General features: G+C 43.7%; 1 protein-coding gene across 6 annotated transcripts in view; it reads left to right on the top strand.

Moving 5' to 3' along the window:
- The window catches only part of wwc3 (WWC family member 3), a 60,255-nt gene extending 44,867 nt beyond the window's left edge, over positions 1 to 15,388 (top strand). For 2 of the 6 annotated variants that reach the window (XM_047813698.1, XM_027146726.2), the window contains exons 9-23: positions 152 to 400; positions 4,334 to 4,423; positions 4,776 to 5,335; positions 5,777 to 5,906; positions 7,049 to 7,132; positions 8,583 to 8,669; positions 8,790 to 8,985; positions 10,346 to 10,522; positions 10,622 to 10,719; positions 11,141 to 11,288; positions 11,533 to 11,682; positions 11,786 to 11,878; positions 12,220 to 12,474; positions 12,895 to 13,022; positions 14,501 to 15,388. In XM_047813698.1, coding sequence (XP_047669654.1) covers positions 152 to 400; positions 4,334 to 4,423; positions 4,776 to 5,335; positions 5,777 to 5,906; positions 7,049 to 7,132; positions 8,583 to 8,669; positions 8,790 to 8,985; positions 10,346 to 10,522; positions 10,622 to 10,719; positions 11,141 to 11,288; positions 11,533 to 11,682; positions 11,786 to 11,878; positions 12,220 to 12,474; positions 12,895 to 13,022; positions 14,501 to 14,567 — 2,512 coding nt within the window. In that variant the 3' untranslated portion in view covers positions 14,568 to 15,388. The remainder of the gene's footprint in view (positions 1 to 151; positions 401 to 4,333; positions 4,424 to 4,775; positions 5,336 to 5,776; positions 5,907 to 7,048; positions 7,133 to 8,582; positions 8,670 to 8,789; positions 8,986 to 10,345; positions 10,523 to 10,621; positions 10,720 to 11,140; positions 11,289 to 11,532; positions 11,683 to 11,785; positions 11,879 to 12,219; positions 12,475 to 12,894; positions 13,023 to 14,500) is intronic. The other 4 variants (XM_047813700.1, XM_047813702.1, XM_047813701.1 and 1 more) reach the window with 4 other exon arrangements.
- Positions 15,389 to 16,286: the final 898 nt, after the last annotated feature.

Genomic DNA, 16,286 nt, shown 5'->3' with positions numbered 1-16,286 from the left:
TCTGCAGGAAACTTTAATAGTGCTCTATAGAAAACACAAGTTTTATCTGCAGCTGTTAATCAGCCATCAAACCTTTTAATGGTTTCAAAATGTCTTTCAAAATGCCATTTATATTTTTGCAAATATTCACTACACTGCTTCTCCTCTTCAGAGTGTCCAGCATTCAGCACCAGCTGGCCAAGTTGGACAGCGAGAGCTGGTCAGGACGTGCAGAGGCCGACCGGGACCGGGACTGCCTGCAGCTGCTGAAGGAGAAGGAGGTGCTCCTGCAGGAGCTGACTCTCCTCGGTGAGCAGCATCACTCCCAGGAGGTGCTGGTCCAGCTAGAGGAGGAGAGACAAAGGTTGGAGGAGGAGGTGCAGAAAGCCCAGAGCGCACAGAGTCAGGGGGCCAACCAAAGGTCAGCATTCAAATGCTAGCTGAATAAGGTGATGCGATTAGAGATGACACTGCTGTCATAAGAATATTCTGGGTTGCTGGACTGCATGTGTGCTGCTGCTATTAGTGAATAAACCCCGGTGCGTTGATGATAAAAGCTGTTATCAGCATGAAGAATCAGAAAATCAGTAAACATTTGATATTGCATTCCAAACCATCATCATGGAGCCATTGTTGTACATCACAAGCGCTCAGCCATGGTGGTCTAGTGTAGATACTTTCGAGTAAATAAGGGCACCCTTATTGCCTTAGCGGGAGCTGCTGCTCATGACGAGTGATATAGCGGCGCCAGTAAAATATTCTTTAAGGGTTTTTTTTTTTTAAGCGAAATGTCCTTAAACACAATATGCATATTAATAAGCTTTTCCAAGATGGCGCCGCGAATGGCAGCCTCAGTGCTTAGCTCCGCAGTGTTTGTTCTGTTTTTGTTAGTTTTTTCTGTTCTCTGCAAAGAAAACCCGATCAGTTTCACCAGAGATGAACTGCTGAACATTCGGCAGCACACACCACAAGATATTTTTCCGGTTTTTGAGTATTCGGACGTTTTGCTGAATATCGTAGTTGGAGGAGCGGCTGCGCTGTTTAAGCGTTTCAGGACGCGCAGACGGGGAAAACGCGCCAGCCAGACAGCGTGGTTTAAAAACACCGCTGCCTAGCATTCATCTGGCGAATCTCCGCTCTCTATCCAACAAAACAAACGAACTCCTTCTGCTCACCCAGACAAATAAGGATTTTTCGAACTCTGCTGCTCTCTGTTTCACGGAAACCTGGCTGAACGACTCTGTTCCGGACAGCGCGTTAAGTCTGCCGGGCTTTCAGCTCTTCAGAGCGGCCCGCGACGCAGAATCAACAGGAAAATCACGTGGCGGCGGGACGTGTTTTTACATCAATGAAAGGTGGTGTTCTGATGTAACTGTGTTAAAGAAGATGTGCTGTCCAGATCTTGAAACACTCTTCATTAACTGCAAACCGTTCTACTCGCCGCGGGAGTTTTCCTCGTTCATTCAGGTGAGTGTTTACATTCCACCGCAAGCGCACGTGAGCTCTGCCTTACAGACACTCGCTGATCTGATCACAGAGAGTGAGCAACAACACCCGGACTCTGTAGTAATACTACTTGGGGACTTCAATAAAGCGATTCTCTCATGTGAATTGCCTAAATACAGACAGCATGTTACATGTCCCACCAGAGACAGTAACACACTGGATCACTGTTACACTGTAATAAAGGATGCATATCACTCTGTCCCACGGGCAGCTCTAGGACTCTCTGATCACTGCTTAGTCCATCTGATACCGACCTACAGTCAGAAGCTAAAAACAGCTAAACCTGTATTAAGGACTGTATGAAGATGGACTAAGGAAGCAGAGCAGGATCTACAAGCCTGTTTTGCTCTCACGGATTGGACTGTTTTTGAAGCTGCTGCCTCCGACCTGGACGAGCTCACAGAGACTGTAACATCATACATTAGTTTTTGTGAGGATTCCTACCAGAACTCACTTAACCTACAACAATAACAAGCCATGGTTCACTGCGAAACTCAGCCAGCTCTGTCAGGCCAAAGTGGATGCTCACAGAACTGGGGATAGAGTCTTGTACAAACAGGCCAAATACACACTGGAAAAGGAGATCAGAGTGGCAAAGAGGAATTATTCCGAAAAATTACGGATTCAATTTTCCTCCAATGACTCTGCTTCAGTGTGGAAAGGTCTGAAAGCCATCACCAACTACACGACACCATCCCCCAGCACCGTGGTGACTCAACAACTGGCAGACGACCTGAATGAGTTCTACTGCAGGTTTGAAAAAGCCCAATTCTTACCTTCTGTAACCCCCGAATCAGCCACACCTTCAATCCAGTTCAGTGAAGATGATGTGTGTCAGGTCTTCAGGAAGACCAAGAGAAGAAAGGCTCCAGGCCCAGACAGTGTTTCACCAGCCTGTCTGAAAGCCTATGCTGATCAGCTGGCCCCCATCTTCACGCGGATATTTAACACGTCACTGAAGCTGTGTGAAGTACCCTCATGCTTCAAAAGCTCCACCATCATCCCCGTCCCAAAGAAACCCAAAATCACCGGACTTAATGACTACAGACCTGTGGCTCTAACATCTGTGGTCATGAAATCATTTGAAAGACTGGTTCTGGCTTATCTGAACTACATCACGGGACCCTTACTGGACCCTCTGCAGTTTGCCTACAGAGCAAACAGGTCTGTGAATGATGCAGTCAACATGGGACTGCATTATGTTCTGCAGCATCTAGACAGACCAGGGACTTATGTGAGGATCCTGTTTGTGGACTTCAGCTCTGCCTTTAACACCATCATCCCATCACTCCTTCAGCCCAAATTAACCCAGCTCTCCGTGCCCTCCTCTGTCTGTCAGTGGATCACCAGCTTTCTGACAGACCGGCAGCAGCTAGTGCGACTGGGTAAACTCAAATCTAGCACCTGCACCGTCAGCACTGGCGCCCCCCAGGGCTGTGTTCTCTCCCCACTGCTCTTCTCCCTGTACACGAATGACTGCACCTCTAATGATCCATCTGTCAAGCTCCTGAAGTTTGCAGACGACACCACACTGATCGGCCTCATCCAGGACGGTGACTAGTCTGCTTACAGACTGGAGGTTGAGCGGCTGGCTGTCTGGTGCAGCCTTAACAACCTGGAGCTGAACACGCTCAAGACAGTGAAGTTGATAGTGGACTTCAGGTGAAACCCCCCTGCTCTTCCCCCACTAACCATCATGGACAGCATTGTCACAGCAGTGGAGTCATTCAGATTCCTGGGAACCACAATCTCCCAGGACCTGAAGTGGGACATTCACATTGACTCCATTGTGAAAAAGGCTCAGCAGAGGTTGTACTTCCTTCGTCAGCCGAAGAAGTTCAACCTGCCACAGGATTTGCTGAAACAGTTTTACACTGCCATGATCGAATCCATCCTCTGCACCTCAGTAACTGTTTGGTTCAGCTCAGCCACCAAATTCGACCTCAGAAGACTACAGAGGGTAGTCCGGACTGCTGAGCGAATCATTGGCACAACTCTCCCCACTCCCCAAGACCTGTACTCCTCCAGAGTGAGCAAAAGAGCAAAGAAAATCACTCTGGACCCCTCACATCCAGCACACTCCCTCTTTGAACTGTTACCATCTGGTCGGCGCTACAGAGCCCTGAGCTCCAGAACGACCAGACATAGGAACAGTTTCTTCCCTCAAGCAATCCATCTCATGAACAATTAACACCATGGAACACACAACTCCTAATATTTGCACTATGTATACCTCAATAGCACATTTCATACTTGCACTCTGTACATACATGCATACATATTGTCTGTACTGTTTACTTCAACTGCACACTTCACAATTGCACATGTGTACATACAAATTGTATATATTGTATACTTATTTGCATATGTATATTTCATATGTTTATTTAAACTGCACATTTTCACACCAGTAAATGTGTACATACAATTTCTTCTATACTGCATATGACATCCTGTTACACTGTGGAGATTGTCACTAAAACAAATTCCTCGCATGTGTAAACATGCCTGGCAATAAAGCTGATTCTGATTCTGATTCAAGGCAGTAAATGCCAAACTTGATGTGTAGCTATAGTGTCATTTTTTTCTTTGTGCCATGTAAATCCTAATATCTTTTTTAATAATTCATAAAGTGATTTATTAAGTTAAAACTTTAAACTAAATTTAAGCCATTATTTTAAAAGAGGGGGCCTTCCAGATTATATTATGGACCAGGTTGATTGGTTGGTTTTCTTTTTTACAATTTTTTTGTTTTGTTTTCTGATGTAACTCGCATCTTGTGTTAAACATAACTGAAGCAATGAAGTAATTTGAATGTGTGTGTGTGTGTGTGTGTGTGTGTGTGTAGGATACTGCAGCAAGAGAAGAGGAATGTATTACTGAGACAGTTGGAGGAGGCGACCCGCATCACAACCTACCTTCACTCTCAGCTCAAAAGGTACGCGGTTATGCGCATGTCCTGCACTTGAACCTGACAATCTCTTGATATCGCAGTAGACTACTAGGCATTATATAAAATGAACCAGCACAGAATATGTACATAGTCTTTGCAATGCAATGCTCTAGCAATGGTGCCATGGTATGGTAGTGAGTGTTGTGCTGGTATGAATAGATCAGGCACAACAGCTTTTCCTCTGTAGGAGTCTAAAAAACAACCTTTGAGCTGTGATGGTTCTTAGTGCTTCAGATTATCCACACAGTATCACACAGTATGACCCAAGTAATTCTTTGTTTGAAAATAATGTTAGTGTTATTACTTAGTGCTTGTTCTGTCTTGTCTCTCTTTTTAGTCTCTCAGCCAGCACCCTGACAATGTCCTCCAGCAGCAGCCGTGGTTCTCTGGCCTCGAGTCGGGGCTCGCTGGCGTCTAGCCGTGGCTCTCTGAGCTCACTCAGCTTTACGGATATCTACGGCTTGCCCCAATACGACCGTCAAGAAGCCTGCCTGGACATTCCTGAGCCTACCTGGCGCTACCCCATGCCTGTGGAGCCTTCCTGCAGAGACGTCTCGTCTGTTCTAGGGCCCAAACGTGTCCACGAGGCTCCGCAGTCTCTCACCTCCCTCTCATCTCGCTCTTCTCTCTCCTCCCTCTCCCCCCCTAGCTCTCCCATGGACACGCCGTACCACTCAGGCCCTCCGGACTGCCCCCTGACTCAAATGACAGAGGAGTACATGGAGCTAGCCGGGCGCAGCCTGGTGCTAGAGAGCCTTCGGGGTCAAACCCATGCTCAAACCCAGCAACTATCTGCTCTTCCTGGAGAAGGAGAGGCGGGAGGTTCTACAACAGCTCACCTTCTGGAGGTCAAGGGCAGTAGAGATGGTGGTGTTCAGGGCCTGTTCAGCTCTGCAGGTGAGGAGAGACCATTTACCTGATGCTTTTAAGAAGTCTGCTAAAAATGTTTCCACTACAAAAAAAAAACAAAAAAAAAAAAACATTCATTTTCACAAGCATTTCATGTTTTTCTTTAAATCTGTCCCAAATAAGGACAGGCTCTGAATGTACTTTTCTCTCCACAAAATGAATTCAAAATCGACTTGCTATTTTTACCTGACATTTTCCTTGATACTATTGTCTTCACTTTTTTTGGTAAACACGACAAGTTGTATAATAGAACGAAAAGGTTTACACTCCCCTTTCATCTGAGTAAAAAAAATATATAATAAATGTTCCTCTGTTTTATAGTTTATCTCCAAAACAATGAATGGTCCCAAGCTGACTGTTACATCGTTAACATCATACTGTGTCTGTGTGTGTCTGTGTCTGCGCGTGTGTACATGCGTGTGTGTGGAGGTGCAGGAGTGATTCTACGCTCTAACAGTGTCAAGCGCAGTGGTCGCCGCCGGGCTCGCCGTGTCTCTGCCGGTATGAATGAAGACGTGTTAGCCACGGACAGCGGCGTGTTTGAGGCCTGGAGCAGAAGGTCAGAGTGGCATTTTTAACATGGACTGACACACAGATGCACACACACAAGCTGAATACAAAGAAATTCATATCCAGGAATATTTGTTAACCCTATATTTTGTGATCCTATTCAGTGGAGTGTCATGTGTACAGTATATTGCTTTTTACAATAGACTGAAGCCGATCATGCTGTTTTCACACTCAAATCCTGGGACATCACTGCCATACATTAGTTAGTAATATGAATTTGAATCATTTGCCAAAACATTTTTCTATATTTCTTTGTATTTTCATCACGGCTAATAACAACGATCGTAGCGTTCTGCATCGGTGAACAATAGAAATATTGATCTGAAAAAAATAAAATCTATTTACTGTTTAATGGCCAAAGGAAAAAAGTTTCTGGCCACCTTTGGGTTTTTCTGTTTTCTGACACAGACACTTTAAGCTTATATATAATGTATTTATGTGTGTGTGTGTGATATATTACACACATCATATATAGACAAATATTTGGAGCTGTATTTATTTACTTTAAAATCTTGTCTAGGCTAGTTTCTATCAAAGGTCATGTGAGTAAAGAGCTAGTTTAACAAACAGACGTCTGCTTAAGATCAACGTGAACGCTGAGGGAGTGTGTCGACGTGAGCGCTGAGGGAGTGTGTGCGCTGTTTGAGAAACACTGAAAGCATATTAAGGGTTACTCTGGTTTTCTGCCCTAACTTTTGCCCGACCCAAAACACTCCCTATCCAGTGGTACTAGATTAGTGACACAATCCTTGTCCGTGTTTTGCACTAGATTAGTGACACAATCCTTGTCCGTGCTATGCACTAGATTAGTGACACAATCCTTGTCCGTGTTTTGCACTAGATTAGTGCCACAATCCTTGTCCGTTCTATGCACTAGATTAGTGACACAATCCTAGTCCGTGCTATGCACTAGATTAGTGACACAATCCTTGTCCGTGTTTTGCACTAGATTAGTGACACAATCCTTGTCCGGGTTTTGCACATGATTCACAAGTAAATAAAACAAAATAATTCAGACCCTGTTTACACACTCATTATAGAAATATGTTGTTAATATCAAATCCGTGTGATTTTTCTGTATTGCCTGCTGACATCTGTGTCTTAATCATTTGGTGAAATGGTTCTTCCCAGCAGGACAGAGGAGACAGACGAGGTCCTGCTAAACCGAGATGCAATCAGCTCTCCAGAATCCCCTCAGGTCCAGCTGGGACTCCTGTAAGCGTGTCTCTCTCACTCGTTCTCTCTCTCTATCTCTTCTCTATCTCTCTGCTTCTCTTTGTAGTTCACCACTCATCCCACAGACATGCTTCGCCTCAGGGGGTCATTTTCAATGTAAAATCATTTAGATAAATTATAAAGACCCTCTGATTATCACACAGAGATGTTTTTTTAATCATATAAACAGTGTTTTTCCTGATTTGTTAACATTTCAGTTAGATTCAGTCTGACTTTCTATGCTGAGACATTTTGAAATGCACGTTTTCTCAATAAAGACCTACAGGTTCAATTCACCAACACACCCCGACAAGTGCGTTTACATGTAACTCCGTATTTATTTTTATTTATTGTCAGCTCACATTTGTGGATTAATGTCATTCAGAAAGTTCCATACATTTTTTTTTCTACAGAAATCTGAGGATTTTATTGCCCTCGTTATTGGCTTACGTGCATTTATAAAGTGCATTTTTATTTTGATGTAGTTTTTGATAGGAGCATTAACTGACTTTGTGTATTTTTTTTTTTTAAATCAATTAATTTTTATTTTTCATAGAAATTCTTATTTTTTGAAGGTGCTCGATTTTCTTTTTCCACTTTTCAGTTTGTAATGCACTGAATTTCACCCTTGATTTTAGTTTTTTGTGTGCCACTGTGTATTAGATGACTGATATAATATTACACTTCATTCAACTTACCGTATTTTCCGCACTATAAGGCGCACCCAAGAGCCTGAAATTTTCTCAAAAATCGGCGGTGCACCTAATAATCCGGTGTTCCAAAATCTGTAAAAATGTTGTTGTGCGACTTTGGTAAGCGCTCCGCTTGATTGACTGTCGGACCATTTCCCACTGACGCAGGGACGTAATACATACACTACGTACGCTGGCAGCGATAAACCAATCAGAGGACATTACATAATACGTACAGTACGTACGCTTACCTTCGCCACGCTTACCTTCGCCACGCCTCCAGTAGGTGAGGACTTTGATGGATTTGTGGGAGAAGATTGATTAAAAAATAATGTGTGTTGTTAAATAGTAGAATAAAGTTCAACTAAACTCACTGTTTTGCTTCTGTTACCTTTTTTGTAGACCGTATGTTTTAGCATGCGCCTTGTAATACGATGCGCCTTATGTATGGGTTAAGTACAGAAATAGACCCCGTAATTGAGACTGCGCCTTATAATCCGGTGCGCTTTATAGTGTGGAAAATACCATATGTAGCCAGACAACTGTCGTCATTATAACTAAATAATAGAGCTAGCTGTTCATAGTGAACATCACAGTCATCGGGTCATTAAAAACAAATAAAACACATTTTATTTGATTTGTTGCTTTTGTGTTTGTTAATGTTCGAGAATTACTTTGAAATTGCCTTGATGTTACCTCTGGCTCTGCAGAACGTTGGTGTCATTTCTAATCCAGGGTTTTTGGGTTAATTTCTGCAGGTATGATTCCAGTTCCATGTCACTGCTGCTTCACGTACTCCAAGTGAGATATCTGAGCAAGGCCACTGTACGAGATGGCTACAAAGTGTAAGTCTGCTGTTTAAGCATGCGCTTGTATAGATGCCATGTTTTACTTTGCAGGGTTTTTTCCTTTGGGTTTTTTATTTTTTATATATTTTTTTGGTCTAAATATAATTGTTATTTTAGCTTTGTGAAGGTGCATGTGCTGCCCATGGATTCCAGTAGGCCGTGCACATACTACTGCTGCAAGGCCCAGGAGCCACGCTCAGCTATCAGCTTTAATGAGGGTTTCCAGATTCTGCTGCCTCCTGGGGGTGCTGTCTCCCACACCCTGCATCTGCAGCTCTGTGCCCTGGGACCACTTGGGCATGACGAACTATTGGTGAGATGAATATGTACAATCACCAATTCTAAATTGCACAGTTACAAACAACATTAGAAATAAATGCTCATTTTCTTAAACACAAATTGCTTAGTTTTAAAGTGTGTCTTTGTGTGCATCTTTGCCTGTATGGGTGCGTCCTTGCGTGCCTGCATGTGTGTGTCTGCCTGTGTGTGTGTGTGTGTGTGTGTGTGTGTGTGTGTGTGTGTGTCTGCCTGCGTGTGTGTGTGTGTGTGTCTGCCTGCGTGTGTGTGTGTGTGTGTCTGCCTGCGTGTGTGTGTGTGTGTCTGCCTGCGTGTGTGTGTGTGTGTCTGCCTGCGTGTGTGTGTGTCTGCCTGCGTGTGTGTGTGTCTGCCTGCGTGTGTGTGTGTCTGCCTGCGTGTGTGTGTGTCTGCCTGCGTGTGTGTGTGTGTGTCTGCCTGCGTGTGTGTGTGTGTGTGTCTGCCTGCGTGTGTGTGTGTGTGTCTGCCTGCGTGTGTGTCTGCCTGCGTGTGTGTCTGCCTGCGTGTGTGTCTGCCTGCGTGTGTGTCTGCCTGCGTGTGTGTCTGCCTGCGTGTGTGTCTGCCTGCGTGTGTGTCTACCTGTGTGTGTCTGCCTGCGTCTGTGTCTGCCTGCGTGTGTGTCTGCCTGTGTGTGTCTGCCTGCGTCTGTGTCTGCCTGCGTGTGTGTCTGCCTGCGTGTTTGTGTGTGTGTCTGCCTGTGTGTGTCTGCCTGCGTGTCTGCCTGCGTGTGTGTGTGTGTCTGCCTGCGTGTGTGTGTGTGTCTGCCTGCGTGTGTGTGTGTGTGTCTGCCTGCGTGTGTGTGTGTGTGTCTGCCTGCGTGTGTGTGTGTGTGTGTGTCTGCCTGCGTGTGTGTGTGTGTGTGTCTGCCTGCGTGTGTGTGTGTGTGTGGCTGCCTGCGTGTGTGTGTGTGTGTGTGGCTGCCTGCGTGTGTGTGTGTGTGTGTGGCTGCCTGCGTGTGTGTGTGTGTGTGTGTGGCTGCCTGCGTGTGTGTGTGTGTGTGTGTGGCTGCCTGCGTGTGTGTGTGTGTGTGTGGCTGCCTGCGTGTGTGTGTGTGTGTGTGTGGCTGCCTGCGTGTGTGTGTCTGCCTGCCTGCGTGTGTGGGTGTCTGCCTGCGTGTGTGGGTGTGTGTCTGCCTGCGTGTGTGGGTGTGTGTCTGCCTGCGTGTGTGGGTGTGTGTCTGCCTGCATGTGTGTGCGTTTTTCTGCCTGCGTGTGTGTGTCTGCCTGCCTGCCTGCGTGCGTGCGTGTGTCTGCCTCCGTGCGTGCATGTGTCTGCGTGTCTGCCTGCATGTGTCTTTTTGTGTGTCTTTGTGTGTCTGTATGCGTGCGGGTCCGTGTGCCTGTGTGTGTACATGCCAGGGCTCAGCACAGGTGGCACTGTCTGATTGTGCGAACAGCACAGAGATGTTGTACCAGTGGTACCGTATACAGCTGCTGCTGCAGGAGAACCACAGAGCTGAGCCTAGGAGCCTGTGCCAACCCGGACACAGCGTGGACGAGGAAGAAGAGGAGGATGAAGAACGTAGCAGAGCACAGGTAAGGACAGAGCTCACTTAGCTCAAACTGTGCACATGGTTACTTATTCTCTAAACCTCCCACACTGACAGATCTCTCCTGTGTTCTGCGTGCCTGTAGGTGGCGGCAGCACAGCTGAATGAGGGGAAAAGAGAGATGGATCTGAGTGAGGAGGAGCTCGAGAGGAAGGAAGAGCAGGGAGAGGCTGTGTCCGAGAGGTACACTGTTGTAGTGCCAGGATCATGAATGAAATTTAAATATCTAACTATCTTATCATGTAACACATGATTATATAGAAATGTTTAAATATGGGAATCTTTATAATTAAAATATGAGGCTTACTGAATTAGTACTCCTTTGTTATGCCTCATCACTGCTGCTTTAACAGTCATATTTACTATATAGTTATTTAATTACATAAAATCAAACCTTTGATAAAAATAGGAAACTCTTGTGAACTTTTGTATCTTAAACCTGAAGATCTTTCTTCCCATCTCTCTCTCTCTCTCTCTCTCTCTCTCTCTCTCTCTCTCTCTCTCTCTCTCTCTCTCTCTCCCTGTCTCTCTCTATCTGTGTGTGTGTGTGTGTGTGTGTGTGTGTGTGTGTGTGTGTGTGTGTGTGTGTGTGTGTGTGTGTTAGGAGTTGGCAGGCTGAATCAGTGGACAGTGGCTGCAGTAACAGCACAGCATTTGTCTCTCCGTGTCCTGAGGGTCTGTGTGCTGAAGGCTTGTGTATAGCCACAGGGGGGCGCTGTGTCCCTCATTCAGAAAGGTCTCACATTCTAAAGGTAACGGGCATGCCTAAATACTTACTTTTACTCTTCCTTCAAATGTGATAAATGAGTATTTATGCAACAATTTAAAAAGTTAGGAAGGAGTACTTTTTCTATGGTTTCTATTTAAATGAATTAAATATAAAAAGTGTGGAAATAAGATGTCTGGTGTAAACATCATTCAGTCCAGTCCTAATCTTGCTCTGTGTCTACATGATCTTGCGTGTGTATAATACACACACTATTCATATGCTCTCAGGTTGACAAGGCAACCAACACAGAGCTAATGCGAATGCAGCCTAAGGAGAGGCCCGGGCGATATGGACACGGCCCCCCATTCCTGCGCACAAGCACACTGTCACGCTCACACACATTCTCACCTGGAGCCCGCAGCCAGTATGTCTGCAGGGTGAGTGTCACACTTACAAAACTGTTGTATTGAGATCAGCTGCATTTGCGACTCATTCTCTCCCTCTCTACCCCTCTCTCCCCCCTACATTCTCCTCTCTCAGCTGTACCGCAGTGACAGCGACAGCTCCACTCTCCCAAAGAAGTCCCCCTTTATCAGAAACACTCTGGAGAGAAGAACACTGAGATACAAACAGGTGAGCAAAAGAGTCTTCCCGAAAACTGATAAGAGCATTTTTTTTTTTTGTATTTATTTATTTTTAAATCACCTAACATAAGTTTATTAGAAAACAGAATTCCCAAACCTTCTGTTGTTTTAATTCAGAAAAAAATATGAATAATTGCATGTGATTTATTATAACTAATAATTATTATTATAAAAATGTATTAAATTTATTTATTATAAAAATTAATGCACTTTTACATTTGTATAAATGGTAAATGTTTTATGCATTAAGGCAGAATCTGTCAAGAATGAATTATAAATGCTTCCCATGCCACACAATCAGTTTGACTGTATAAAGTGTGGTTTGTGCAGCAGCCTCATCGTTCCTCCCTGGCTGAGCAGCCCACGCGTACCTCCCTGGATCTGGAGCTGGACCTCCAGGCTTGCCGCACACGGCAGAGGCAGCTGAGTGAGGAGCTGAACGCTCTGAGAGAGCTGAAGATGAGGCTGGAGGAGCCAAGTCAGAGCGTTCAGGGGCCTCAGAGCATCCGTGGTCCAGTGGATCTACCTCACTGGGCCCTGAGGGACGAGCGCTTCCGCAGCCTCCTGCGAGAGGCCCACAGACAAGTACTGCACCTAAACTCATTACCATTACTATGTGAAACGAACAGTGAGACAAGACACATTAGATCAGTGTTATACCTATACATGCACGTAAAGCACACGATTGAAGAAGAGACAAACTTACCTGTGTACCTTTTAATACATTAAATAAATAAAGGAATTTGGCTCTGAGGGCAGAGATGCCAAAATATTACTGGCCATCAGATGTCCTTCCATGTCAACTTTTATGCTGTTTCCTACTCAGAAGTGGGCTCTCTCTTGTAGAAATGAAATAAGTCTGAGCTTGGTGCATTAGGGCTACAAAATTGGGTGGGGAACATGGGCATGTTGAAAAGCTAGAAAGCTAACATTAGTAGTTACAAATTCAACAGTTAACCATATAGTCAATGTAAATGGAAGTTTCTCTCTCTCTCCCTCTCTCAGGCGATGCAGAGCAGACAGGAGCAGAGGCAGGAGGAGGCAGCTGAGAGGAGGTTGCGAAAGGCCTCCAAAGAAGTGTTGCAGATGAGGGGCCAGAGCCACAAAGAGCCGCTCCCTGTGCACACTTTCAGGTAAATATCCAACTGCATGGTGCTTTTCCTCCCCAAAGTTATTAGCATAATGGTTTGAGTCATATGTATCTTCTCATCTGGTATACAGTAATCCCTCGCCACTTTGCGGTTCAAGTTTCGCGGCCTCAGTGCATCGCTGATTTTTCAAAAATATTCATCAAAGAATAAAAACGGTTTCCCAGGATGGCAGACAAAGAAAGAAACACTCTCAGAGGCTTTGTACATACCCACGGGCACTCAGACAAGGCACATGATTGGTTCCCGGAGCGAGATCTGAGCTGATTGGCTGCACATCATCGCATCCTCTCCCAGCTTCTTCCCTTGTATCTCGCACTCTCGTTCACGCTGTCAACTGTGTCTCGTGTATTGTGGTCGAAATTAACTTTTCGTTAAGCCCTTACAATGCCACCTAAGCCCCGTGCCCCTGCGAAAGATTCCTCTAGTGAGCCCAAAAGGAAGAGGAAGATGATGGTCAAACTTAGGGCCAATCCTACTTCGTGGATTTTCACCTATCGCGAGGGGTTCCGGTCCCCATTAACCACGATAAACGAGGGATCACTGTACTGGGGTGTAATGATTCACTGATTCCCATCAGTGTTAATATTCAGGTGTTCAGTCCTGACTGAATAATAATACATGTCCTTCTGTGCTATAAAGTCTGATGCGCAGCTTATTTACTGGGATTATCATTATCTTTTTTTTTGTATTAAATAGAAACTTGAGACAAATTGTATTGGATTTTAAATTGTGTAAGCAATAACCAGGTGTTCTACACATCAACAACAAAGTGGAGTTTCTGTTAGCAATCTACAATAGATCCAATCCTCTAACTGCACATTTACTGTGTTTACATTTACGACATTTGTCGGACACCATTATCTAGAGCAACTTACATTTTATCTCATTTATACAGCTGAGCAATTGAGGGTTAAGGGCCTGGCTTATTTTCTGTTGTCTGGGATTATGTGCAACATTCATGACATACAAATGAGTGGTTACTATAGTAATGTTAACCTACTGTACCAGAGCAGCTGCCTTTATCAAACCCTACCTTTATCTGCGGTTTAACATTCAGATCTTTTCTTAGAGGTTTCACAGCATTACATCTAACTATAAACCATTTGTTGTTCATTAATTAATTATAGATTGTTATTGTTGGCAAATAACACACTCCAGACTGCGCTGTCACACACAGATTATGTGTAGAGCATGCAGTTTTATTGTGTATTATGTCACAGTCTGTCACGTGTTATTACTTACTCTTTATTCATCACCATCTGACCAATCAAACTGTAGTATTCCTCAGAGCTGTGATATAAATCATGCTGAGTCATTGGCTTACATGAGAATCGTTCATATACTCCAAAACCGACGATGTATTGTGATATTGTGATCAGGTAATGAAGATACACAAGCCTTACTGAGTCAGTCACTTTGGCACTGCTCTGACTTTCTCATCTTGTCCTTTACTCTAACAGAGAGAAGATGGCATTCTTCACTAGACCAAGGTTCAACATCCCACCACTGTCAGCCGACGACGTGTGACTCCCCTCCTGGACGCCATACTATCAGATATGAAGTATTTGTCTTTATTTTTTGTATCCATGCCCATGAAGTAATTGGAGCAACCATATAGTTATTTCAGCACAAAGAACAAAATGAAAGTTATGCAAATTTCAACATTGAGCTGCAAAAAAGGTGTGTGTGCCTACGTGTGTGTGTGTGTGTGGGTGAAGAGGTGATCATGTGTATGTACATGCACAAACCCATGTGTGCATTTTACTTTGTTTCGTGTAATTATTGACATCTCAACTGATTTCCCTACCTGTTGTAAGGGAAACAGTTCTTGTCTAAGAGAAGAGGTGATCTTTTACTCCTGAACAACGTACTTCTGAAAGTGTCTGTGCTTACGTGAGGCTGGAAGACGGGAACAAAGTCAGTTTAGACAAATTCACTGTACTGTAACTTATTTTATAGTACTTTTCCTTGAAGGAAATAAAACTGCTTCCTGCCTTTTTTAAAAAATGTATTTTATAAAGCTAAGAGAAATAGCACTTACTGTAAGTGTTTGACGTACAGTAGAATGAAACTTTCAGCTGATTTTGTTTCTGTTACCTGATTGTTTGGTGTTATTTGCCTAAAGTGTCACTTTTTGATTCACTTTTATTACAGTCGTCATTGTCATTTGTGCTATTGTTATATTAAAAATTATTAATATTATTACTTGTACTTTTCAGTATATAGATGACTATATGAAACACTGTTTTCAGTTTTTTTTTTCTAATGGCATCTGTAGGAACATCTGCAGTGTTACCTCTTTTGTAAAGATAAAAAACATTAAACGTTGAAAGTGCAGCTGTCTGTCATTTGTTGTAGTTTGTTTTATTTTCACGTTTACTTTTACAGCATTCGAGTGAGACCAGCTATGTTATATGGGTTAGAGATATTGTATCAGTGAGGAAAAGACATGAGGCAGAGATGAGGATGTTGAGGTTCTCTTTAGGAGTGACGAGGATGGACAGGATTAGGAACGAACACATCACAAGGACAGCTCAGATTAGCTGTTTTTGGGACAAAGACAGAGAGGATAGACTGAGATGGTTTGGAAATGTACAGAGGAGGAAGATCTTTATATTGGTAGAAGGATGTTGGAGATGGAGCTGCCAATTAAGAGGTCTAGAGGAAGGCCAAAGAGGAGATATATGGATGTGTTAAATGAGGACATGAAGTCAACTGGTATGAGAGAAGAGAATGCAGAGGAAAGAGTTAGTTGGAAACAGATGATTCGCTGTGACGACCCCTAAGGGGAAAAGCCGAAAGAAGAAGACAGACTTGCAGAAATGCTTCAGAGTCTCTGTCAATAACCTTTATACTTGCACTAATAGAATATGATTTAGAAATATTCGAAAGCTAGAGGAGTCTGTGTGCCCATTATTACAGCAAAGAGAAGGGAAATGTTTTGCATTAAGGTTTCTTTAATACTATTTGCCGCAGTAGTTAAATGAACAAACGGCAGGTTTAAATGTACTCTCAGTAATGATAATGATGTAACCAAGTAAGTTAACTCCTGTATTAATTGCTTTGTTTAAATGTTTTAATATCCTCAATATTATAACTCATTCTTATTCAATCCAGAACTTAAATAATAATAAGAAAGGAAACTTTATTTCAGTACCTGGTACTAAATGTTAGGAACTTTTAATGAACACTGGAACTAAATATAGGAACTGACTCTGTTCTGAATTTTGCCTCTTAATGCCCGCA

Source organism: Tachysurus fulvidraco, chromosome 5, assembly GCF_022655615.1.
Source record: "Tachysurus fulvidraco isolate hzauxx_2018 chromosome 5, HZAU_PFXX_2.0, whole genome shotgun sequence".
Taxonomy (NCBI): domain Eukaryota; kingdom Metazoa; phylum Chordata; class Actinopteri; order Siluriformes; family Bagridae; genus Tachysurus; species Tachysurus fulvidraco.
The sequence above is the reverse complement of the archived record's forward strand: the minus strand, read 5'-3'. Positions and strand labels throughout refer to the sequence as shown.